Source organism: Juglans regia, chromosome 16, assembly GCF_001411555.2.
Source record: "Juglans regia cultivar Chandler chromosome 16, Walnut 2.0, whole genome shotgun sequence".
Lineage (NCBI taxonomy): Eukaryota > Viridiplantae > Streptophyta > Magnoliopsida > Fagales > Juglandaceae > Juglans > Juglans regia.
This window is the reverse complement of record NC_049916.1, coordinates 25550400-25576500: the sequence shown is the minus strand read 5'-3', so window position 1 is coordinate 25576500 and position 26101 is coordinate 25550400. Positions and strand designations below refer to the sequence as shown.

The 26101-nt window shown below is 38.8% G+C and overlaps 2 protein-coding genes across 2 annotated transcripts; both read left to right on the top strand.

Moving 5' to 3' along the window:
- Positions 1 to 2464: 2464 nt before the first annotated feature.
- Positions 2465 to 4884, top strand: LOC108981309 (pollen-specific leucine-rich repeat extensin-like protein 1). Its single transcript, XM_018952422.2, has one exon. The coding sequence runs from the start codon at positions 2489 to 2491 to the stop codon at positions 4730 to 4732; it is 2244 nt and encodes a 747-aa protein (XP_018807967.1). The 5' UTR covers positions 2465 to 2488; the 3' UTR covers positions 4733 to 4884.
- Positions 4885 to 18850: 13966 nt separating this feature from the next.
- LOC108981311 (pollen-specific leucine-rich repeat extensin-like protein 1) lies at positions 18851 to 21586 on the top strand. Its single transcript, XM_035686405.1, has one exon. The coding sequence runs from the start codon at positions 18875 to 18877 to the stop codon at positions 21398 to 21400; it is 2526 nt and encodes an 841-aa protein (XP_035542298.1). The 5' UTR covers positions 18851 to 18874; the 3' UTR covers positions 21401 to 21586.
- Positions 21587 to 26101: the final 4515 nt, after the last annotated feature.

Below are 26101 nucleotides of genomic sequence, written 5' to 3'. Positions count from 1 at the left end.
AAAAACAATTCAATTTTTTCAAATCTCAAAACAAAAATTATATTAAAAAATTATATTCTAATCCTCTTTTAATTTTATAATTTTTTATTCAATATTTTCTCTCTTTTTTTCAAAACTCCATAAAAATCTTAATACAAATTATTTTACTATTACTCATAAATTATCTCAATACATTATTAAAAGATTTCTCGTATCATTTGTGTAACAAAAAACATATAAGGGTACGTCCAAATTAAAGCTTGGTATATACAATGCCCTACCCTCGATATATTTGAATTATTGAATTAAATGTACCATTTTTAAGCTTCCTTATGATAGTAATATTTGCAATTTTAATTGAGTCAGCTTCTAATTCTTTTTTAATTGATGGGTGTGAGAATTAAAGCTCAATCCCATTAATTCTTTTTTCAACTTTTTAGATTTTTTTAAGAAAAATTTTATTCTGTAATCTTACACTACACACTTGTTAAGAAAAAAAAAAGATAAAAAATAAAGACTAACATCAGTAAGTGTGTGGTATAAAGTTACTAAGTATAAGAATTCTTTCTAAAAAGAGTAACGTTAGTTAGTTATATATTTTTAAGTCTCGCGCACTTTTTTAGAAAATATATTTTTTATGTGAATTATGTATTTATCTATTTTTTTTAAAGGAAATGCAAGCACATCCTAAAAATGTTCCAATCAATATGAAAAAAATATTTATGTGTCATATCCATAAAAACAACAAGTAACTTTGAATTGCATGGTTTAGCTTCTTTCTTTTTAAAAAGGAAAAAAAAAAAAAAACCTCAATAATACTCAACAAACATAATATAAATAAGAATAATATTAGATACAGTTTTAAGGTGTGCATGTCTCATACACTCTTTTTGGAAAAAAAAAATATAGGCTTCACTATTAAAAAATCATTTTTTCATGTGAATTTTAAATTTTTACCTACTTTTTTTAAATGGAATATACGAAACTTACACGTCCTAAGACTACAAATATAATGGAGAGTTTATATAATAGACAGATGAAATCATTTAAGTTAAAAAATTAGATGTGGTGAAGAAATTAAAAATATTATTAGAATAACAGTGAATTATGGAAACATAATCAACATAATTAAAAAATGACATCCTAGAAGCACAATAATACTACCAATAAAATCACATCTCTTTTCTATTACAATACTCAACTAAATTGTCATTTCCCTTGGTATGCAGTAGAGAGAAAGAGTGAGAAATAACAAGGATTTATGGCACAAAAGATACTTGTAAAGTCCTCAGAGAGTGAGAAGGTAGTAGCATTTTTTATTGAAACGTTTTAGCTTCACTACTCTTCTTTTCTTTTTTAAACGTGTGGTTTTTTTATTTTATTTTGGTGAAAATATTAAATTTATTTCTCTTGTGTGTACGTATTTATTTTTCCTTTTTATATATTATAAGGAGATTATTGCAACAAAAGCATACAACTATATTAGAAGTATATAATAACGTTCGACCAAGATGTAATGTTAGAAGCATTGAAATAAAAATACCAACACGAAACAACTAAATGTCATCCTAATTTTATGCGTTAAAGCTTCGTCTTTGCAAAATTACTCCATATACATGATTCAAATCCAACATCATAACAAAAACAAACAAGATTCGAATGTAACATTAATTAATATATGTTCGAATGTAAATTATTAAATTAAGAGTAATGCTACATACAATCGTCGAGAACGCAGGCGTTGTACAGTCGTTTTGAAAAAGATTGAATTCACTATTGAGAAATTAATTTTTTTATGTAGATTTTATATTTACTCACTTTTTTTAAAGTGATTGCGTGACGATTACACACTCACGACTGCAATTATCATTTATCTTAAATTAAACATGATTTGGCCGACATATATGAACATTTAAATGTAATTATCTAATGTTCGAATGTTCTTTAATTTAAAGACGAGGATGTAAAAGTAAATTCATCTTTAAATGTTATAATGTTAAGTGATAGTAATTTAGAAACATTCGAATATTTGTTTATGAATGTTCGAACAAATGTGTAGACATGGAAAATATATACTAAATATGGCTTGTGAAAGTATTTATTGTTCTTCTAAAAACAAAGCATATGCCATCGTAAATCATCATTTGCAGCCTCGAAATTGGATTTACTGATTTTGGAATGCAGATTTGAAATCAATTGGTTAAAGGGGCAGGGACCTGGTCAACTGTCAGTTTTTTAGCTACGGTTTGTTGTTTAATATTACAGGCATGCACACCATAATCCTGAACTAAAAAAACCTATCTTTAGAGTTGCTTCAAAACTTTGTGGGTGTCTTAAAACTAACCCACATGATTTTTCGGTACTAAAATTGGAGGTCGGTTTCCACAACCTCTCAATTGCCTTGGATTGTCAATCCACATCTCTCCTTACCTTCCATATAATATCCTTCTCCTCTTCATCTTTACCCTTCCTCCTATAAGCAGCCTTGGGCCTACCAAGGTGGTAAGCGATGGCTCTACCTCTATCAAAGCAGGTCTTGGGCTGCTTTCTCTTATTCTCTTTTCTCTTTTCTTCTCTTTCAACCTTCTCTTATGCTTTGACAAACGTTGAAGCATCCTTAATTGCTCGCCGTCAACTTTTGTCTCTACAAGAAAATGATGATGTTTTCTCTAGACTTGGCATTGAGATCCACCATGACAAGAATTTTGGAAATCTAAGGCTCCAAAAAGCTTACATTGCATTACAGGCATTGAAAAAGTCTATCTATTCTGATCCTTTGAACACAACTCGTAATTGGGTCGGTACCGATGTGTGTTCTTATAATGGCGTCTTTTGTGCTCCAGCCCTTGACGACCCAAAATTGGAAGTTGTTGCTGGCATTGATCTTAACCACGCTGACATTGCTGGTTACCTACCCTCTGAGTTGGGGCTCTTGACTGATGTTGCACTCTTTCACATTAACTCTAATAGGTTTTGTGGAATTATCCCCAAAACCATGTCAAGACTCAAACTTATGTTTGAGTTTGATGTTAGCAACAACCGCTTCGTTGGCTCTTTCCCGACAGTCGTCCTCACATGGCCAAGCCTTAAATATCTCGATCTCAGGTTCAATGATTTTGAAGGGAAATTACCTCCAGAACTCTTTGAAAAGGATCTTGATGCAATTTTCTTAAACAACAACCGTTTCAAGTCCAACATCCCCGACACAGTAGGTAAATCTACAGTTTCTGTTGTGAGCTTTGCAAACAACAAGTTCACTGGTTGTATTCCGCACACCATTGGCAACATGGCAAACACATTGAATGAGATTCTTTTCCTGGGCAACAACCTTGGCGGTTGCTTCCCCCCAGAGATTGGATCCCTTGGCAATGTAACGGTGTTCTCAGCTAGCTCTAACGGGTTCATTGGGTTTTTGCCAAAGACATTTTCGAGACTACTAAAGGTTGAAGAATTGGACATTTCGCATAATAGGCTAACAGGATACGTGCCCGAAAATGTTTGCAAGTTGTCTAGCTTGTCCAACTTCACTTTCTCTGACAACTACTTCAATGGAGAGGCTCAAGCATGTGTTCCATCTTCAAAGGTGCACAAGATATTAGATGACAAAAGCAACTGCCTTCCGGGCAGATCGAAGCAGAAGTCTACCAAGATATGTTTCCGAGAGGCGACTCGACCTGTAAATTGTAGCAAAATGTGTGGTAGCTCCTCTTCACATCCACAACCAAAGCCACCGGTTAGGAAACCATCACCACCGTCAACTCCGAAGCCGCAACCCCAACCATCTCCTTCTCCTTTAACTCCAAAGCCGCAACCCCAACCCTCTCCTACTCCAGTAGGGCATCCTCCATCAACACCAAAACAACCATCGCCACCTAAATCTTTGACCCCAAGTCCCAAGCCATCTCCAGCCCCGCCAAAACCATCTGATCCATCGCCCCCTAAATCTTCGACCCCAAGTCCCAAGTCATCCCCATCACCGCCAAAACCATCTGATCCATCGCCCCCTAAATCTTCGACCCCAAGTCCCAAGTCATCTCCATCACCGCCAAAACCATCTAATCCATCGCCCCCTAAATCTTTGACCCCAAGTCCTAAGCCATCTCCAGTACCGCAAAAACCATCTGAACCATCGCCAAAACCTGCACCGGGACCAAATGACCCATTTGAAAGATACCCTCTTGAAAGGCTTCACTCACCTCCCCCACCGATTCAATCTCCACCACCACCACCCATATACTCCCCCCCTCCACCAGTTCACTCTCCTCCACCACCAGTCCACTCTCCTCCACCACCAGTCCATTCACCACCACCGCCACCCGTATACTCGCCTCCACCACCACCAATTCATTCTCCTCCACCCCCAGTATTCTCTCCACCACCTCCAGTCCACTCTCCTCCACCACCATTCTACTCGCCACCGCCACCTCCCGTGTACTCTCCTCCACCACCAATTTACTCTCCTCCACCCCCAATCTACTCCCCACCACCCCCAGTGTACTCCCCACCTCCCCCACCTCCTCCAGTACATTCTCCTCCGCCACCAATCCAGTCTCCTCCACCACCAGTCCACTCTCCACCACCTCCACCAGTCCATTCTCCTCCACCACCAGTCCACTCTCCACCACCTCCACCAATCCATTCTCCACCACCACCAGTGCACTCTCCTCCACCACCAACCCCGGACATCATCCTTCCACCAAACTTTGGGTTCCAGTACTCATCACCCCCTCCGCCATTATTCCCGGGCTACTAACTAGATAATATCATTAACATCTTTGCCTTGTTTTGCAATTTCCTTTATAGTTTCAGAATGCTATGTACACACACACCCGTGGGTAAGTCAAGGCCGAGCTTCTCATCACTTATATAATTTGAGCCTCCATTATCATTTTATTCTCCCTCTTATTTCTTTTAGTTCATTCTTCTCTTTCATGTAAATCAGCGTGCTAAGTGCTTCTATGCGGATTATTGTTAGCCTGGTTTGGAACAAGTGCACAGCGCACGATGTTTCTTTTTCGTGTAAAGTTTTTCATTTGGACCAAGACTAGTATATATGGGGTATAAAACATTTTTTTGGTTTTGCTGATACAGTGGGCACTAATATTTTGCTATAAATATCCAGCAGTAGTTGATAATTATTGTGTTTTTAACAATAAATCTCATATTTTTAGACCCAATTGCAAGTGCTTTAACTTACTACAACAGATAATTTTATGAAAAATAATCATAAACCTTAGAACAAGCCATTTGAAGCAATATATATCACATGTAACTACTACTGATCATCTTTGAGCAACTAAAAAGCATACTAATTTCAGCTTTAAAATCTAAAACTGCCCCAGCTTATACAAGGTTATTGCTTATTATCTTTCAAATGTAAAGGGGTAAAATAGAAAATAAAAGTTCTATCTGATCATCACGTATGAGGAAAGTCAGTTCTTCCATATCCTTAAAAAAATCATAAAAATAAACAGGTTTATAACTTTATATAAGCAAAATAAAAATAAAAAAAGGTTCTACTCAATGTTTTCTACATCATGTATAAAATGGTTAAAATATTCTAACACCTCAAATGCCATCTCTCTGCAACCATTAATGAATCTGCCTCAAGAGGCATGCTGTCACTAATTGCATCTTCCTTTGTAAACTGTAATATTTATCTTGATGAAAATGTCTACTCATCATTCCTACACTACATACCGCACACGATTTTTTTCATCTGATCAAATATGTGGTATATAGATAATGAGTAGAAGATCCTTTAATTTAGCAATAATAAAATAAAATAAAAAATCAAGAGTAGTGCATGTGTGGTGCAGGAATGATAAGTAGAAGACCTATTATTTTGATATGCAAATGACCTATCGTCTGAATCAACAAAAAAACTATTACGGGTCAATCTTTCCCATTGATCAAATAGAGAATAGCATCACTACATGCTATCATCCTTAATACAATTACATCATTCCAAAATACCAAAATTGCACAAAGACATAAATGATAGAGATAATTAGAACCTTTAAAAGCTATAGGTCATTTGAAATGGACAACAAAATGGTAGTGCTCGGGAACAAGATGAATGTGTTTTTATGAGAGAATATAAATATCAAATCTAGAAAGATCAAGAAACACCAACACCAGCAAACAATCTCTTATATAATCAAAATATTTAAAAATCAATTGGAAGTACTGATCATCATGAACTTTCATCATTATACATATAATATACTATAAGTAAATTACTTTTGTATATATTTCTCTTGTGTGTGTTTATTTTATTTATTATTATCTAAAGATGTTATTGAATCAAAAGTACTATACAACAATGTTAGAAGTATATAATAATGATCGACCACCAGTACGTTCGTAATGTTAGAGGCATTAATTGAAGCAAAAATAACAACGTACATGAAACAAATAAATGTCATCCTAGATTTATGCGTTCAAACACGTTCAAATCTAACATTATAATAAAAATAAACAAGCTGGTTCAAATGCAATACTGTACATTTGAATATCACTACAACAAAAATCTTTATTTGCAGAATTTTTTTCCGCCGGTAAAAAACAAAATTGTGCCACTAATATGTACTCGCGTCCAATCAAGAGCACAGATAGATGATCGGTAATAATCTGTCTAAAAAAGCCTTTTACGGCGAATTGGTTATGTGTAGCTAAAGTCATGGTCATTTGCAGCGTTTCCCAATGCTGCAAATGAGGTAGAACATCGTCGGTAAAGTAACGACCAATTGGTATAGAATTATCTTTTGCGTCCAACAAATATACGATGGGCCGATGGCAAAAATTATTATGACGCCACAAATAATTAGTTGAGTTTCTGTATCGCATATGATGAGCCACAAAAAAATACCTTTTTCCTGTTGGCAACAGTTTTTTGCTTGCATTACTTGTCACCCAATTAACTTTTTTCCGTAGGAAAACATATTTTACGGTGAACATGGTGATGATGTGAAATGTTACTTGCGTCAATGCATGATGGACACAAAAAATATACTACCGACGCTAAAGGGTTTTCCTCCCTTAAAATCCATCGATGCTTAATTTATTTTATTGTTAATAAAGTCTAGAAAAACTTTTCCCATCGCCCTTTTTTGGTCACAAATAGTCGTCTGTCAAATTCATTATTGATAATTTTCACCGCTAAAGATCAAATTTATTAACACAAAAGCCATTTGTGGTTCTTTTTTTTTTTTTTGCGACATTATAGTGATCAACAGCAGCTAGCACATATGATGGATGCAAAAATTCTATGCCTATAAATTGTCGACGTAAATGTATTGTAATTGCATCGCAGATGAGTTATTGAAATGGGTTTTTTGCGAAGGCAAGAAAAGCGTCGCAAGATGTCAATTAAATCGGGGCCAAAACCTGATTGTGCTACACATTTATAAAATACACATATTTCTAATAGTTACCAATAACACAAGTTGTTGATGTCGTGTTTCGCAGGCCTGGGCAAATCCACGCCCCCGGTGCCACGATGTGAATTTTTTGGAGCCCCCGGCAGTGTTCCGATACGGCTGTACGGTGGCAGTTCGTACGTCCATGACAGTGAATGAAAAATAAGTGCATGGAAAGTAAAGAGAGATAAATACCAAGATTTAAGTGGTTCAACAATATGCCTACGTTCATGGGGTTTGGGGAGGGAAGTCTCCAATATAATATATATATATGTTTACAATCACTCATGGATTCGTCCGTCTCTTCCTCGTTGTGCTCTCTATTTCATTAGTCAAAAAAATCTTCTTTAATGTTATTTGGGCATCCTCTTTTATAGGCTTGCCTGAGCCCCTACTGCACATGCGAGCCTGCCATTAGTTGGCAAATCTCCCTTACGCGAACCCTTTGCCTTCTCCCCTTAATCCTCTGACACTTTACAGCCCTAATATCTATCTTGTCTCATTCTTACCTCCCTCTGACATTTGCAGCCCTCATGTCCATTCTTATCTCTTCTTGGTCCTCTTTTTGTCCTTAGTAATAACTTGGTGGGTTGGATCCTAATTTTATGGGCTATGGGTATTTTTTTCCCCCCACAAAAGCTCGCTATTTTTTAGCACCATTTTGAGGCTGGAAATTAAAAAGAAAATTTATTGTGTTTCTATTTCCTCAACTTATTTTCGCTCCTATTTCGTCAATTTTTCTTTTTGCTCCTATTTTCTCAACTTTTGTTGCTAGTCCTATTTCCTCAGCTTTTCGCTCCTATTTCCTCAATTTTTCTTTCCGCTCATATTTTCTCAACTTTTATTTCCACTCCTATTTCCTCAGCTTTTCTTTCTGCTCTTATTTCCTCAACTTTTCTTTTCACTCATATTTTCTCAATTTTTCTTTCTGCTCATATTTCCTCGGCTTTTCTTTCCGCTCATATTTCCTCAATTTTTGTTTCTGCTCTTATTTCTTTAGCTTTGCGCTCCTATTTCCTCAAGTTTTCTTTCCACTCCTATTTCCTCAGCTTTTCTTTCCGCTCCTATTTCCTCAGCTTTTCTTTCCACTCCTATTTCCTCAGCTTTTCTTTTCGCTCCTATTTCCTCAATTTATCTTTATTCCTCAGCTTTTCTTTTCACTTCTATTTCCTCAAATTTTATTTCCGCTCATATTTCCTCACAGTAAATGAATGCCTAGACGCACAATGCCCATCATAGCACTATGTTGTACGTATTATACACGGCACAGTGCCCATGCATGGAGAACCAGCGAGTGCACGTCTATTGCACCCAAGTGGCACCCAACGTTGTCATGTGTGGCAAGAGCAGCTGGCGAGAACTCCGGGCCACTGCACAGGCCGCCGGCATTTTCTGTCGTGGCCGTGGTGGTAAGCTCGGCACCTAACACCACTGCGGGATATCGCCCACAAAGTGAGCCACCTGACCTTCCGGTGGTCATTACCAAGGCCGCCGGAAGTTTCTATCTCTGACAATCACGTCCCCGTCACCAGGGGCCAAGGGAGGTTCTCTGTATAGAAACGTCGTATGCACGGCATTCACGCCGTCGCCCAGCTGCTACGTGGTGGGAGAAGGGGCCAGTGCCCACCATATGGTGCGCCGACGTCGTTTGTCTCCTCTGAACCGATCAAACGACCAGCTACTCCCTCCGGCATGGTTTCGCACGAACCATGTTTAGTGCTGCCATGGAAACCGTTCGGTCTCCAGCTCTGGCGACCACCACTTGGTTTGCCAACATCTTTTTGTACCCTATAGGTGATGCCCTGATAGCCATGGCAGGTGCGGGGTGGCTTCCCGTCCAGCAACAAGCTTGCACAAATCCCTAAGCTCGGCAACGACCTACAAGGGTCCCTCAGCTCGGCAACGACCTACATAGGCTCCTCAGCTCGATAAATCACCTACACAAGTCTCTCTGCTAGGTTCCTCAAACTTGCTCAGACTACTCAGTTCGACAGCAACAAGCGCGAACTACACAGTTTGGCGACAAACTTGCTCGACCTATTTAGTTCGGCAACAAACTCCCTCAGCTCGGTAAAATACATGTGTGGAGGCAACAACATGCACAGACTTCTCCAGCTTGGTAAATATATGTACGGATCCTTCAACTAGGGAAAACTATTATTTGGAGATCACCACGTGGGAGCATACACTTCATTCATGCAAAGATCTCCATCAAACGGAATCTCTATCAGAGAGTGAATCTCCATCAAACAGAATTTCCATCTGAGATAGAATCTATATCAAACGGAATCTCCATCAGAGAGAGAATCTCCATCAAACAGAATCTCCATCAGAAATAGAGTCTCCATCAAACAGAATCTCCACCAAACGGAATCTTCATCAGAGACATAATCTCCATCAAACTGAATCTCTATCGAAGATAGAATCTCCATCAAAATAGAATCTCCATCAAACGAAATCTCCATCAGTGATCGAATCTCCATCAAACAAAACCGTGTCACTACACTCTTGCACCATTCGAGCTTCGCACTCACACTTTACGCGGTTGAGTCCACCTCCCACACCATTCGAACTCTGCGCTCGCGCTTTAAGCAGTCGGGTCCATCTCCGCGCTCGAGAGGCATGGGCCAACCCAACACTAAGGAGCGAAAAGAAGCTGAGGAAATAGGAGAGAAAATAAATTGAGAAAAGCGGAGCGAAAAGAAAAGCTGAGAAAATAGGAGCGGAAATAAAAATTGAGGAAATATGAGTGAAAAGAAGAGCTGAGGAAATAGGAGCGGAAAGAAAAGCTGAGAAAATAGGATCGAAAAGAAGCTAAGGAAATATGAGCAAAAAGAAATTGAGGAAAGATGAGCGAAAAAAAAACTGAGGAAATAGGAGCGGAAAGAAAAATTGAAAAAGAGGAATGAAAATAAAAACTGAGGAAATAGGAGCGGAAACAAAAATTTAGAAAATAGGAGCGAAAAGCTGAGGAAATATGAGAAAAAACAAAAATTGAGGAAATATGAACATAAAGAAAAGCCGAGGAAATATGAACGGAAAGAAAAATTGAGGAAATAGGAGCGAAAAGAAAAGCTGAGGAAATAGGAGAGGAAAGAAAAATTGAGGAAATAGGAGCAAAAAGCTTAGGAAATAAGAGTAGAAACAAAAACTGAGGAAATAAGAGCGAAAAGAAAAACTGAGGAAATAGGAGCGAAAAGAAGCTGAAGAAATAGGAACACAATAAATTTTCTTTTTAATTTCCAACCCCAAAATGGTGCTAAAAATTAGGGGGCTTATGTGAGGGGAAAAAATATTTATAGCCCATAAAATTAAGGTCCAGCCCACCAAGCTATTACTTTGGACAAAAAATGGACCAAGAAGAGATAAAAATGGACATAAGTGAGACATGAGTGCTGCAAATGTCAAAGGAGGAAAGAAGGGAACAAGAGAGATATTAGGGTTGTAAAGTGTCAGAAGATTAGGGGGAGAAGGCAAAGAGTTCACGCAATGGAGATTTGCCAACTCCAAGGCAGGTTGACATGTGCAGTAGCAGGTGTCAGGCAAGCCTATAAAAGAGGATGCCGAGATAACATTAAAGAAGACTTTTTTGACTAATGAAATTTAGAGAACGACGAGGTAGAGATGGAAGGATCCATAAGTGATTGTAAACAGATATATATTATATTGTAGACTTCACTCCCCAAACCTCTGTGGACGTAGGCATATTGTCGAACCACGTAAATCTTGATGTTTATCTATCTTTACTTTTCCTACACTTATTTTTCATTCGCCGCCATGGACGTATAAATCGCCACCGTACAGCCGCACCTAAATACTACTGGGGGCTCCAAAAAATTCACATCGCGGCATCGGGGGCGTGTATTTGCCTAGGCCCGAAATACGATATCAACAGTGGTGCCGTCTGTGGGAATTTATTCAAATTTTATTCAGAATAAATTCCTCAGCTTTTCTTCCACATGGATCAGAATAAATTCCTCAGCTTTTCTTCCACATGGTTCGGAATAAATTCATCAGCTTTCCAAATAAACTTATTCGGAGCTTTCCTATTTCCTCGCCGAGCCTGGAAAGTAAGTGGCTCAGTCACTCGGGCTATAAGTGCTGCTTTACCTGGGCGACGCAGAACTTACTCACCGGATCTTTAAACTAGCTTAATTAAAAATAAAAGAAATGAAACATAGAGTACTTATTTGGAGATTGTTTCCTTCATTATTCGAAATTTATTCAGTACACCAGAAAATATCCTTCTTCCACCTCTATTGCGTTCTTTTTCTGTGCTATCATAAGCTGTTCATCAGCTCTTCCTTCCATCGCTTCAGTTTGTTCTTCTTCACATCGTGAACTCTGAGAGTGTATTGTTGCCGGCCTGCGAAGAACACACTGTTATGGGACAACAGAGATCTCACAGACGGCGCCACTGTTGATGTCGTGTTTTTCGGGCCTGGGCAAATCCACGCCCCGGTGCAATGTGAATTTTTTGGAGCCCCTGACGCCGTTCGGTGCGGCTGTACGATGGCAGTTCGTACATCCATGGTAGTTAATGAAAAATAAGTGCAGGAAAAGTAAAGAGAGATAAGCATCAAGATTTACGTGGTTCGACAATATGCCTATGTCCACGAGGGTTTGGGAAGGGAAGTCTCCAATATAATATATATATGTGTTTACAATCATTTATGAATCCGTCTATCCCTTCCTCGTCGTTCTCTCTATTTCATTAGTAAAAAAAATCTTCTTTAATGTTATCTGGACATCCTCTTTTATAGGCTTGCCTGACCCCCTACTGCACATGCTAGCCTGCCTTGAGTTGGCAAATCTTCCTTGCGTGAACCATTTTGCATCTCCCCCTAATCCTCTGGCACTATACAGCTCTAATATCTCTCTTGTCACATTCTTACCTCCCTCTGACATTTGCAGTCCTCACGTCTCACTCATGTCCCTTTTTATCTCTTATTGGTTCCCCTTTTGTCCTTAGTAATGGCTTGGTGGACTGGACCCTAATTTTATGGGCTATGGGTATTTTTTTCTTCTCACAAAAGCCCGCTTATTTTTAACTCCATTTTAGGGTTGGAAATTAAAAAGAAAATTTATTGTGTTCCTATTTCCTCAGCTTCTTTTCGCTCATATTTCCTCAATTTTTATTTTCGCTCATATTTCCTCAATTTTTATTTTTGCTCCTATTTCCTCAACTTTTTACTCCTATTTCTTCAGCTTTTCTTTCCAAAGCTTATTCGGAAAGAAAAGCTCACATTTGGCACCTAGTCGTCTATGAATAAATTTCGGAGCTTTTCTTCCACATGTTTTTCTTTCTCTACCTCAGCTTCTTGAACCGTAAACTCCGAATAATGAAGGCGCTACTGAGGAAATAGGAGTGAAAAGAAATTGAGGAAAGATGAGTGGAAAGAAAAGCTGATGAAATAGGAACGGAAAGAAAAATTGTGGAAATAAGAGCATAAAGAAAAGCTGAGGAAATAAGAACGGAAAGAAAAGCTGAGGAAATAGGAGTGGAAAGAAAAATTGAGGAAATAGGAGCAGAAAGAAAAGCTGAGGAAATAAGAGTGGAAAGAAAAATTGATGAAATAAGAGCGGAAAGAAAAGCTGAGGAAATAGGAGCGAAAAGAAAAATTGACGAAATATGAGCAGAAATAAAAATTGAGGAAATAGAAGCAGAAAGAAAAGCCGAGGAAATAGGAGCGAAAAGAAAAATTGAGGAAATAGGTGCGGAAAGAAAAGCTAAGGAAATATGAATGGAAAGAAAAGTTCAGGAAATAGGAGCGGAAAGAAAAGCTAAGGAAATAGGACTAGAAAGAAAAATTGAGGAAATAGGAGCGAAAAACTGAAGAAATAGGAGCAGAAACAAAAAGTGAAGAAATTGGAGCGAAAGAAAAATTGAGGAAATATGAGCGAAAAGAATGTGAGAAAATAGGAACACAATAAATTTTCTTTTTAATTTACACCCCTAATAAACTGAGGAAATCTCTCTTGCGTGAACCATTTGCCTTTTCCCCCTAATCCTCTGACACTTTACAGCCCTAATATCTTTCTTGTCCCCTTCTTACGTCCCTCTGACATTTGCAGCCCTCATGTCTCACTCATATCCCTTATTATATCTTTTTGGTCCCCTTTTTGTCCTTAGTAATGACTTGGTGGGCTGGATCCTAATTTTATGAGCTATGAGTATTTTTTCCCCTCAAAGATACCCGCTAATTTTTAGCACCATTTTAGAGCTGGAAATTCAAATGAAAATTTATTGTGTTCCTATTTCCTCAGCTTCTTTTATCTCATATTTCCTCAGTTTTTCTTTTCACTCCTATTTCATCACTTTTTCGCTCATATTTCCTGAAATTTTCTTTCCACTCCTATTTCCTCAGCTTTTCTTTCCAGAGCTTATTCAAAAAGAAAAGCTCACATGCGGCGCCTAGCCGTCTATGAATAAATTCCGGAGCTTTTCTTTCACATGGTTTTCTTTCCCAACCTCAGCTTTTTGAAACCCTAAATTCCGAATAATGAAGGCGCCACAGAGGAAATAGGAGCGAAAAGAAATTGAGGAAAGTTGAGCTAAAAGAAAAATTGAGGAAATAGGAGCGGAAAGAAAAATTGAGGAAATAAGAGTGGAAAGAAGAGTGGAAAGAAAAGCTGAGGAAATAGGAGTGAAAAGAAGCTGAGAAAATACGAGTGGAAAGAAATTGAGGAAAGATGAGCGGAAAAAAAAACTGAGTAAATAGGAGTGGAAACAAAAATTGAGGAAATAGGAGCGGGAAGAAAAATTGTGGAAATAGGAGTGGAAATAAAAGCTGAGGAAATGGGAGCGGAAAGAAAAATTGAGGAAATAAGAGTGAAAAGGTGAGGAAATAGGAGCAGAAACAAAAATTGAAGAAGTAGGAGCGGAAAGAAAAGCCGAGGAAGTAGGAGCAGAAATAAAAATTGAGGAAATAGGAGCAGAAAGAAAAGCTGAGGAAATAGGAGCGGAAAAAGCTGAGGAAATAGGAGCAAACATAAAAGCTGAGGAAATAGGAGCAGAAAAAAAATTGAGGAAATATGAGCAAAAATCTGAGGAAATTAGAGCAGAAATAAAAATTGAGGAAATAGAAGCAAAAAGAAAAACTGGAGAAATATGAGTGAAAATAAGCTGAGGAAATAAGAACACAATAAATTTTATTTTTAATTTCCACCGCCAAAATGGTGCTAAAAATTAGCGGGCTTGTGTGAGGGGAAAAATACCCATAGCCCATAAAATTAGTGTCCAGTCTGCCAAGCCATTACTATGGACAAAAAGGAGATCAATAAGAGATAAGAAGGGACATGAGTGAGACATGAGAGCTGTAAATGTCAGAGGGAGGTAAGAAGGGGACAAGAGAGATATTAGGGTTGTAAAGTGTCAGAGGATTATGGAGAGAATGCAAAGGGATCACACAAGGGAGATTTGCCAACTCAAAGCAGGCTGGTATGTGCAGTAGGGGGGTCAGGCAAGCCTATAAAAGAGGATGCCGAGATAACATTAAAGAAGACTTTTTTGACTAATGAAATAGAGAGAACGACGAGGAAAAGATGGACGGATCCATGAGTGATTGTATACAGATATATATTATATTGGAGACTTCCATCCCCAAACTCCCATGGATGTAGGCATACTGCCTAACCACATAAATTTTGGTGTTTATCTCTCTTTACTTTTCCTGCACTTATTTTTCATTCACCATCATGGTCGTACAAACCGCCACCGTACAGCCGCACTGGAACACTGTCGGGGGTTCCAAAAAATTCACATTGTGGCACCGGGAGTGTGGATTTGCCCAAGCCTGCGAAACACGACATCAACAATAGCGCCGTCTGTGGGATCTCTATTGTCCCATAACCAGTGTGTCCTTCATAGGCCAGCAATAACACACTCTCAGAGTTCATGATGTGAAGAAGAACAAACTGAAACGATGGAAGGAAGAGCTGATGAACAGCCTATGATGGCACAAAAGAAGAACGCAATAAAGGTGGAAGAACGATATTTTCCGGTGTACTGAATAAATTCAGAATAATGAAAGAAACAACCTCCAAATAAATACTTCATTTTTCATTTCTTTTATTTTTACTAAGCTTGTTTAAAGATCGGTCGAGTAAGCTCCACATCTCCTAGGTAACGCAGCACTTACAGCCCGAGTGACCGAGCCACTTACTTTCTAGGCTCGACGAGGAAATAGGAAAGCTGAGGGTTTTCTTCCGAATAAATTTATTCAGAAAGCTAAGGAATTTTTTTCCGAACCATGTGGAAGAAAAGTTGAGGAATTTATTCTGAATAAATTCCCACAGACGGCGCCACTGTTGATGTCATGTTTCGCGAGCCTGGGCAAATCCATGCCCCTAGTGCCGCAATGTGAATTTTTTGGAGCTCTCGACAGTGTTCTGGTGCGGCTTTACGGTGGCGGTTCGTACGTCCATGGCAGTGAATGAAAAATAAGTGCAAAAAAAGTAAAGATAGATAAACACCAAGATTTACGTGGTTCGGCAATATGTCTACGTCCACAGGGGTTTGGGGAGGGAAGTCTCCAATATAATATATATATGTTTACAATCACTCATGGATCCATCCGTCTCTACCTCGTCGTTCTCTCTATTTCATTAATCAAAAAAATCTTCTTTAATGTTATCTCGGCATCCTCTTTTATAGGCTTGCCTAACCCTCCTACTGCACGTGCCAGCCTACCTTGAGTTGGCAAATCTCCATTGCGTGAACCCTTTGCCTTCTCCCCCTAATCCTCTGACACTTTACTGCCCTAATATCTCTCTTGTCTCATTCTTATCTCCATCTGACATTTGCAGCCCTCATGTCTCACTCATGTCCCTTCTTATCTCTTCTTGGTCTATTTTTGTCCTTAGTAATGACTTTGTGTGCTGGATCCTAATTTTATAGACTATGGATATTTTTTTCCCCTCACACAAGTAATTCGTTTCCAAAAGTACATTTCATTATTTATACAAGTCCGGCCACATTAGTAATAAAAAACAATTGCCTCCTTACATACGCAATGTAGAAATGTTAAGGAATGCCAAGGCATATGCAATAATATGAAATGGAGTACCAACTTTAATAACTTATAAGTTATTGTTGGAAGTCACCCAACTATAACTTATAAGCTATTAAACACCATGTTTCACATGGTAATATAACCTGCAAGCTTCCATTCAAGGGTTCATATGAAAAGCAATACAAATTTTCCCACTAATCTACATATATTCATTTATAGGTAAAGCATCTACACAAGTCGTAAATGCCATAAACGTAGCACCACTAAGGGCATTCACAGGAATGCGAGACCAATCAATCTATGCATAAACAAACTAGAAGCCAATGTTACATAGACAATAACATTTAAAAACCACTAGAGTTGCTGTAGACAGGAAACATCCAAGGGATAAAAAAAATAAATAAATAAAAGTTCTCTCTGATCATCATGTATGAGGAAAGTCTGTTCTTCCATCTCCTAAAAAAAATCATAAAAATAAACAGGTTTATAACTTTATATAAGCAAAAAAAAAAGTTCCACTCAATGTTTTCTACATCATGTATAAAATGGTTAAAAATATTGTAAACACCTCAAATGCCATCTCTGCATGCCGTCACTAATTGCATATTCCTTTCTTAACGGTAATATTTATCTTGATGAAAAATTCTATTCATTATCTATACATTATAAATTATACATGATTTTTTTTTCTCTTATCAAATGTGTGGTATATAGATAACGAGTAGAAGATCCTTTAATTTAGCAATAATGCAACAAAATAAAGAAATAAAATAAAATAAAAAATAAGTACGGTGTATAATATATGGATGATGAGTACCTAGAATGACTCTTATTTTGATATGCAAATGAACTATAATCTGAATCAGCAAAAATAACTATTAGAGATAATTATTAGAACCCTTAAAAGCTATATATAGATTATATTATATATATATATACACTTGAAATGGACAACAAAATGGTAGTGCTTGGGAACAAGATGAATGTGTTTTTATGAGAGAATAATATCAAATCTAGAAAGATCAAGAAACAGTACCAACACCGACACCAGCTAGCAAACAATCTCTTATATAATCAAAATATTTAAAAATCAATTGGAAGTACTCATCATGAACTTTCATCATTATATATATATATATATATATACACTATAAGTAAATTACTAATTTTGTATTTCTCTTTTATGTTTTTCCTACAAGTAAAGCTATTTCTCTTGTGTGTGTTTATTTTATTTATTATTATGATCTAAACATGTTATTGAATCAAAAGCATACAACAATGCTAGAATTGTATATAATAATGATCGACCACCAGTACGTTCGTAATGTTAGAGGCATTAATTGAAGCAAAAATAACAACGTACGTACATGAAACAAATAAATGTCATCCTAAATTTATGCGTTTGATTTGAATTAAAGTGTCATCTTTGTAAGATAACTTCAAACACCTTCAAATCTAACATTACAATAAAAATAAAAACAAGGTTCAAATGCATTAATACTGTACATTTGAATGCAAACTAATTACATTTGAGCGTAAAATATTACTTCACATCTGGAGGTAAACTAGTTAAATGTTCAAACATATAATATTAGGGTCTAAAAGTTTAATTACCTCGTATTTGAACATTATGTCATTTAAAATGACGACGTTTGAATAATGGCCAATACGACATTTAACGTTGGGATGTTATGTAATATATGGTAATTTAGAAACATTCAAATGTTTGTTTAGACATCAGAACGTACGTAATTGGAAAATTTTAACCTTTTTGTGACGATTTTTAAAAAATTCACAAAAATATATATCTTTTGTGAAGATTTCATTTTACCGTCGCAAATAAAAGACTATTTTTGTTGTTGTGATAAGAGCGAATAAGCAAATGAAATAGTCATGTATTTTAACAACAAAAGAACTACACAAACATAAGATTTTTGTTGTGAAATTAGGCTTTGGTTCAAGCCTTTTTTAGTTTGAGTACTTATAAACTTTGATCAATTTAGGGAACCGAAATTATAATTTAGCCGAAGCATTTATTATTATTTGTAGAAACAAGGCAGGCTGCATATGCCATGCTAAATAGAAGCTGATCTTAGATCGACTTCCTACCCCAAAACAGCTTGATCATGTGATGATTTTCGAATGCCAATTTGGAATTTAGTTGGTTAAAGGATGAGGACTTGGTCAATTGTTAGTTTCTTAGCTACGGTTTTCGTGTTTTATTTAGGCATGCGCACCATAATCCCAAGAAGAAAATCTATCTTTAGAATTGCCTCCAAACTTTTGTTGGTGTCTGAAAGAGACCCACATTTTTCGATGCTAAAACTAGACACCTATTTCCATAGCCTCTCAATGCCTTGTCAATCCACACCTCTCATCACCCTCCATATAACAATCCTTCCCTCTCTACCTCCCCCCTTCCTCCTATAAGCAGCCTTGGGCCTACCAAGGTGGTAAGCGATGGCTCTACCTCTATCAAAGCAGGTCTTGGGCTGCTTTCTCTTATTCTCCATTTTCCTATCTTCTCTTTCAGCCTTCTCTTATGCTTTGACAGACATTGAAGCATCATTAATTGCTCGTCGCCAACTTTTGACTCTCCAAGAAAATGAAGATTTTTTCCTTAAATTTGGCCATGAGATCCACTTTGACACCAGTTTTGCCAACGAAAGGCTGCAAAGAGCTTACATTGCGTTACAAGCATTGAAGAAGTCTATCTACTCTGATCCTTTAAACACAACTCGTAATTGGGTTGGTACCAATGTGTGTTCTTATACTGGCGTCTTTTGCGCTCCAGCCCTTGATGACCCCAAATTGGAGGTTGTTGCTGGCATCGACCTTAACCATGCTGACATTGCCGGATACCTACCGCCTGAGTTAGGGCTCTTGACTGACGTTGCACTCTTTCACATTAACTCTAACAGGTTTTGTGGAATTATCCCCAAAACCATGTCAAGACTCAAACTTATGTTTGAATTTGATGTAAGCAACAATCGCTTTGTTGGCTCTTTCCCGACAGTCGTCCTCACATGGCCAAGCCTTAAATATCTCGATCTCAGGTTCAATGATTTTGAAGGGAAATTACCTCCAGAACTCTTTGAAAAGGATCTCGATGCAATTTTCTTAAACAACAACCGTTTCAAATCCAACATCCCCGACACAGTAGGTAAATCTACAGCTTCTGTTGTGAGCTTCGCAAACAACAAGTTCACTGGTTGTATTCCGCACACCATTGGCAACATGGCAAACACATTGAATGAGATTCTTTTCCTGGGCAACAACCTTGGCGGTTGCTTCCCCCTAGAAATTGGATCCCTAGGCAATGTAACGGTGTTCTCAGCCAGCTTTAATGGGTTCATTGGGTTATTGCCAAAGACCTTTTCAGGACTACAAAAGGTTGAAGAATTGGACATTTCACATAACAAGCTAACGGGATTTGTGCCTGAGAATGTTTGCAAGTTGCCCAGCTTGTCCAACTTCACTTTTTCTTATAACTACTTCAATGGGGAGGCTCAAGAATGTGTTCCATCTCCAAGGGTGCCCAAGATATTGGATGACAAGAGCAATTGTTTTCCAGGTAGACCAAAGCAGAAGTCTACCAAGATATGTTTTCGAGAGGCGACTCGACCTGTCAATTGTAGCAAGCATTGTGGCAGCTCCTCTTCACATCCACAACCGAAGCCACCAACTAAGAAAACACCACCACCTTCAACTCCAAATCAGCAGCCCCAACCATCTCCTTCTGATCCTTCAACTCCGAAGCAGCAACCCCAACCATCTCCTCCAGTTGGGCATCCTCCATCAACACCAGAACAACCATCACCGCCTAAATCTTCGATTCCAAGTCCTAAGCCATCTCCAACACCGCCAGAACCATCTAACCCATCACCGCCTAAATCTTCGACTCCATCTCCTGAGTCATCTCCAACACCACCAAAACCATCTGACCCATCACCACCTAAATCTTCGACCCCATCTCCTAAGTCATCTCCAACACCACCAAAACCATCTGACCCATCACCGCCTAAATCTTCGACCCCATCTCCGGAGTCATCTCCAACACCGCCAAAACCATCTGACCCATCACCACCTAAATCTTCAACCCCATCTCCCGAGTCATCTCCAACACCACCAAAACCAACTGACCCATCACCACCTAAATCTTCGACCCCATCTCCTGAATCATCTCCACCATCGCCGAAATCAGCACCTAGTCCAGATGATCCATCTGGTAATTCACCTTTTAATAATTTTCGATCACCTCCTCCACCCGTTCAATCTCCACCACCATCCCCTGTATACTCCCCACCACCACCAGTTCACTCTCCCCCACCACCAGTTCATTCACCGCCACCACCACCGCCACCAGTGTACTCCCCTCCCCCACCACCACCAGTTCACTCTCCTCCTCCACCACCAGTCCACTCTCCACCACCTCCAGTCCACTCTCCTGAGTCATCTCCACCATCGCCGAAATCAGCACCTAGTCCAGATGATTCATCTGGTAATTCACCTTTTAATAATTTTCGATCACCTCCTCCACCCGTTCAATCTCCACCACCATCCCCTGTATACTCCCCACCACCACCAGTTCACTCTCCCCCACCACCAGTTCATTCACCGCCACCACCACCGCCACCAGTGTACTCCCCTCCCCCACCACCACCAGTTCACTCTCCTCCTCCACCACCAGTCCACTCTCCACCACCTCCAGTCCACTCTCCACCACCACCAGTCCATTCACCACCACCACCACCCATGTACTCACCTCCCCCACCACTAGTTCACTCGCCGCCACCCCCAATATACTCCCCACCACCTCCAGTCCATTCTCCTCCACCACCAGTCCATTCTCCCCCACCTCCACCAGTCTACTCTCCTCCACCACCAGTCCACTCTCCACCACCACCAACACCAGACATCGTCCTCCCACCAAATTTCGGGTTCCAGTATTCATCGCCACCTCCACCATTATTCCCTGGCTACTGAATAGCATATTATCATTAACATCTTTCCCTTCATGTTTTGCAATTTCCTTTATAGTTTCAGAATGTTATGTACACACATTGAGTGTAAGCGGAGGTCAAGCTTCTCATCACTTAATAGTAATTTGAGCTTCCGCTAACTTTCTCTTCTCCCTTGATTTCATTTAGTTCTTTTTCATTTTATTTTATTTTGAATAGTCATAGAACAGCCACTCCTATTATTTAAAAAAAAAAATTATTTCTTATTAATTTTTAGCCCGTATAATCTAATATGTATGAGTTTCTATATTTTACCGTTCAATTCTATTTATTCCAAATAATCCGATTATGTAAATAGGATCAACCAATTAAGTCATGCGTACTGCATGCATGTTATCATGATAACGTATGGTACTAGTTCAACACGTGCTCTATCTCTAAAACATATGTATGTTCCGCACGTAAAATTTTTCTAAATTAATCATCATGTGCTCCACGTACGCTTGTATGCCCTTTCATTAGTTTTTTTTTTTTTTAATGTATTTATGTCCCTATCTCTATTTTGATCGATGCATGTGGTCGGTGGAACCACCAAATTAGTACATGGATATATAGGCAGATGGACACACCATCCGTTCGTGCAAGATTCGCTGCGCGCAAAACGCTTTTCTTCGTTCGTAGTTCTGCACGCGACGTAGCACGAAGAAAAAGCAAACACTTGTTTAAGATGCATCATGTCGTCTTCACCTTTCAAGTTTGACAACAAAATGAGAAATCAAGATGTTTATTTGTAAGTTTATGTTTTGATATATATTATAAAACATACTATTGAAGTGAACCCACGAATGAAATTATTGGTGTTTTAATTTTTTTTATAATTATAATATATCTCACAAGTTATATGTTTACTGTTTACACGTCAAACTTGTAATTAAGTAACAAAATTTATTTTATATTTGCAAATCAAAGACACGATTACTTTAGTTAGGCCTGTTAAGGCATCAGAAACATTAGCACCTAAGGATGATTCTGGAATATTGGAAACCATTGCTGCCGAATCTTCTTGTAACAACTTAGTGTGACTAGGCTAGACAAGTGTCACTAGCTAAATGGTTGTTCTCTGACAATTCTGTTATGTAAAAGTCTATATATTGTACTGGTATACATTAGAAATGTACGTGAGGAAATATTCTGAATCAAATGAGACTATTCAAGAGCAAAATATTCTTTAAGAACTTTTTACAAACACCTGATGTGCATTTGAATTTTTTTAGCTTCAACATGGTATCTTGAGCCAAAAGGACCAACATCCAATTTTTTTTTCTCTTCCTTGGCTTCTTCTACAAATACAACCTTTTCTATCTCGTTTCATCCCTCCCTTCTCAACATTGCATCTCATTTTATTAACATCAAACTTACCATTGACAATTATTTGCTTTGAAAAGCCCAAATCGTCCCTTTCTTGGAAGGAAATCAGCTCTTTCGGTTTGTTGATGGCTCATTTCCTCAACCCCCTGCAACTCTCAATGATTAGCCAAATCATGTGCATGCTCAATGGCACCTTCAAGTAAGCTCATCATCTCCACCATAAATTCCTCTCCATCAGATTCAGTGCTGGCTCAGGTTTTGGATTGTTCTACCTCTTGTGAAGTCTGGACAACCTTGCAAAATCTGTTTGCTGCTAAGTCCTCTGCTCATCTTATTCATACGAAATTTCAATTGGCCTCTATAAAAAAAGGGCCCGAATATGTGACTGACTATTTCAACAAAGTCAGATCACTTGCTTCAACTTTGAGTGCTTCGGGACATCCTCTAGATGATGTCGAGCTCTCGATTTATTTTCTTGCCGGTTTTGGTACCGAATACAAAAGCCTTGTCACCTCTCTCACTACTCGCCCAGATTCTCTCTCCCCCCATCCAGTTTTCAGTTATCTCTTGAATCATAAATCCTGGCTTTCTCATCAAACTCAAACCTTACTCTCGAGTACTACTGTTGCTACCAATAATACCTCCAAATATACACCTCCTGCTCATCCCTCTCAAGGTCGCGGTAATTCTTTTTGCAATGGACGATGAGGTCGGGGTAATGGCAGAGGCATTCTTCCTCGTCCCCCTCAACAACCATACTCCTTTTCTCCACGCCTAGACATGCATCCTATTTGTTACAAACCTGTGTCAAGTTTGTTACAAACCTGGCCATCTAGCCTCTACCTGCTACTATAGATATGATCACGCTTATCCCACTCCTCCTCCACCTACATTTACTACCAACTACTCAGCTCTTAACTCGGCTCCTACCTCATCAACTACATGGTTCCCAGACACAAGTGCTACGCACCGTTTCACCTCTGATGCTCAGAACCTTAATGTGGACTCAAGCCTTTATCAGGAATCCGATCAAGTGTGCATTGGGGATGGATCTGGTCTCCCTATTCAGCATGTTGGATCCGCTCATTTCAACACCAATAATTGCAAATTTCTTCTTAAAAATTTTATTCATGTTCCTTCTATATCTCGCAATCTCCTCTTTGTCCATCAATTTTGTCATGATAACAATGTATTTTTTGAGTTTCACTCTTCTATGTTTTTTGTGAAGGATGCTCGTTCCTGGGAAACGCTTCTTCAGGGGTGCGTTAATGATGGCTTGTATGTGTTCCAATCGGCTGTTGTGCCCCCTTCGACTCCTCCTTAAGTTTTTTCAGGTGTTCCGACTTCAGCTCAATTGTGGCACTCTCGACTGGGTCACCCTTCCACCCGAACCACCTCATTGATCATACGATGATTTCGTCTTCCTCTCACTACAAGCCTCACTCTTCCTCCTTGCTCGGCCTGCTCCATTGCCAAAGCTCATGATCTACCACATTCAACATCTTCTTCTCGTTCCAGTTTACCTTTTAATTTGTTGTTCATGGATGTATGGGGTCCGACTTCCGTTATTTCTACAAAAGGGTCTCGTTATTTTCTTTCTATTGTGGACAATTGTTCTAAGTTCAACTGGCTTTTTCCTATGCAACTTAAATCAAATGTTTCTACTATCTTCTTGGCCTTTCTCAACTATGTTCATACTCAATTTTCTACAAAAATCCTTACTGTCCAAACTGATGGAGGGGTGAATTTCGACCCCCTCCATCCCATTTTTCAACATTTTGGAATTAATCATTGTCTAAGTTGTCCTTATTCTCACCAACAAAATGGAAGTGTTGAACGACATCATCGCCATATAATTGAAACGGGTTTGTCACTACTTTCTCATGCTTCTGTCCCTCAAATTTATTAAGCCGAAGCTTTCCAAACCGCTACATATTTAATAAATCGTATGTTCACTCTAGTGCTTCAAAATCACTCTCCATTTGAAATTTTGTTTGGTACACCAATGGATTATTCATTTTTTCGGGTGTTTGGGTCAACATGTTGGCCTAATTTTGAAGCCTTACAATCATCATAAACTTGAGTACCGCTCCAAACAATGTGTTTTCTTGGGCTATAGCCCAGATCACAAGGGTTATTTCTGCTATCATACTGGGTCGGGACGTACATATGCTTCCATGGACGTTCTCTTCAATGAAACCATATTTCCATTCTCTCAGCCCACTAATTCCTCTCAAAACTCTGGCCTAGATCCGAACACATTCTCATGCCTTAATTTCCCATTTTCATTAACTGTTTTACCTACTGCGTCTCAGCCCATATCTCCTGAGCCCATACCCTTTCTGTCCACATACACACTCAATCTAAACCCACATCACCCATTTCCTCGTCTCACTTAACAGACTCACACTGTTCACCTCAACATCCACATCCATCGAGCCCAAACACATCACACACTCATTCTCCTTCATTTTCCTCTCACAGAAACCCTAGTCTTGCCGATGCACTTTCTTCCATTCCCTCTAGTTCTTCTCAGCTGTCGAGCTCCCACACCTCTAAGCACTCCATGGTTACACGATCTCAAACAAATAGTCTTCACCCTCTTCAGCGTACAAATGAGACTATTTTATGGCCTATCTCTAAACCCTCGGTCTCTCTCTCTCTCTTCTCTTGTTTCAAATCCTTCACATTCTTCTACCGTCGTTCCTAAGGAACCTTTTTGTTTCACTGAAGCTTCAAAACACCTGAATGGAGAACAACCATGGCCATTGAGTTTGATGCCCTACTTCAAAATCAAACTTGGTCCCTTGTTCCTTTCTTTTCCACATATAATCTTCTTGGTTCTAAGTGGGTCCTAAAGACCAAACGGAGAGAGCTGATGGAACACTTGAGTGACGCAAAGCTCGGCTTGTAGCTCAGGGGTTTCATCAGCAACTCGGTATTGATTTTACTGAGACTTACAACCCTGTTGTGAAATCCACCACCGTCCGACTTCTTCTTTCTCATGCAACCTCTTCAAACTGGCACTTCACCAACTGGATATACAAAGCGCATTCCTTCACGGCGACCTTGAAGAGGCGGTGTACATGAAACAACCTCCCGGGCTCATCAATCCTGATTTTCCTCACCACGTCTGTAAGTTACAAAAGTCTATTTATGGGTTAAAATAGGCGCCTAGACCCTGGTTTGCCAAGCTCAGTGACAAATTATTGTCTTTAGGGTTTCATAGCTCTGCTTCAGATTCATCATTGTTTATCATGCATATTGGGTTGGATTGTTTATTTGTTTTAGTTTATGTTGACGATATAATCATGACTGGGTCTAGTTTTGTGTTGATTACTGATTTCATTGCTGCCTT

Excerpts from the sequence above, each read along its gene's own strand:
- LOC108981309 (XM_018952422.2), top strand. The coding sequence starts at position 2,489 with ATGGCTCTACCTCTATCAAAGCAGGTCTTGGGCTGCTTTCTCTTATTC.
- LOC108981311 (XM_035686405.1), top strand. The coding sequence starts at position 18,875 with ATGGCTCTACCTCTATCAAAGCAGGTCTTGGGCTGCTTTCTCTTATTC.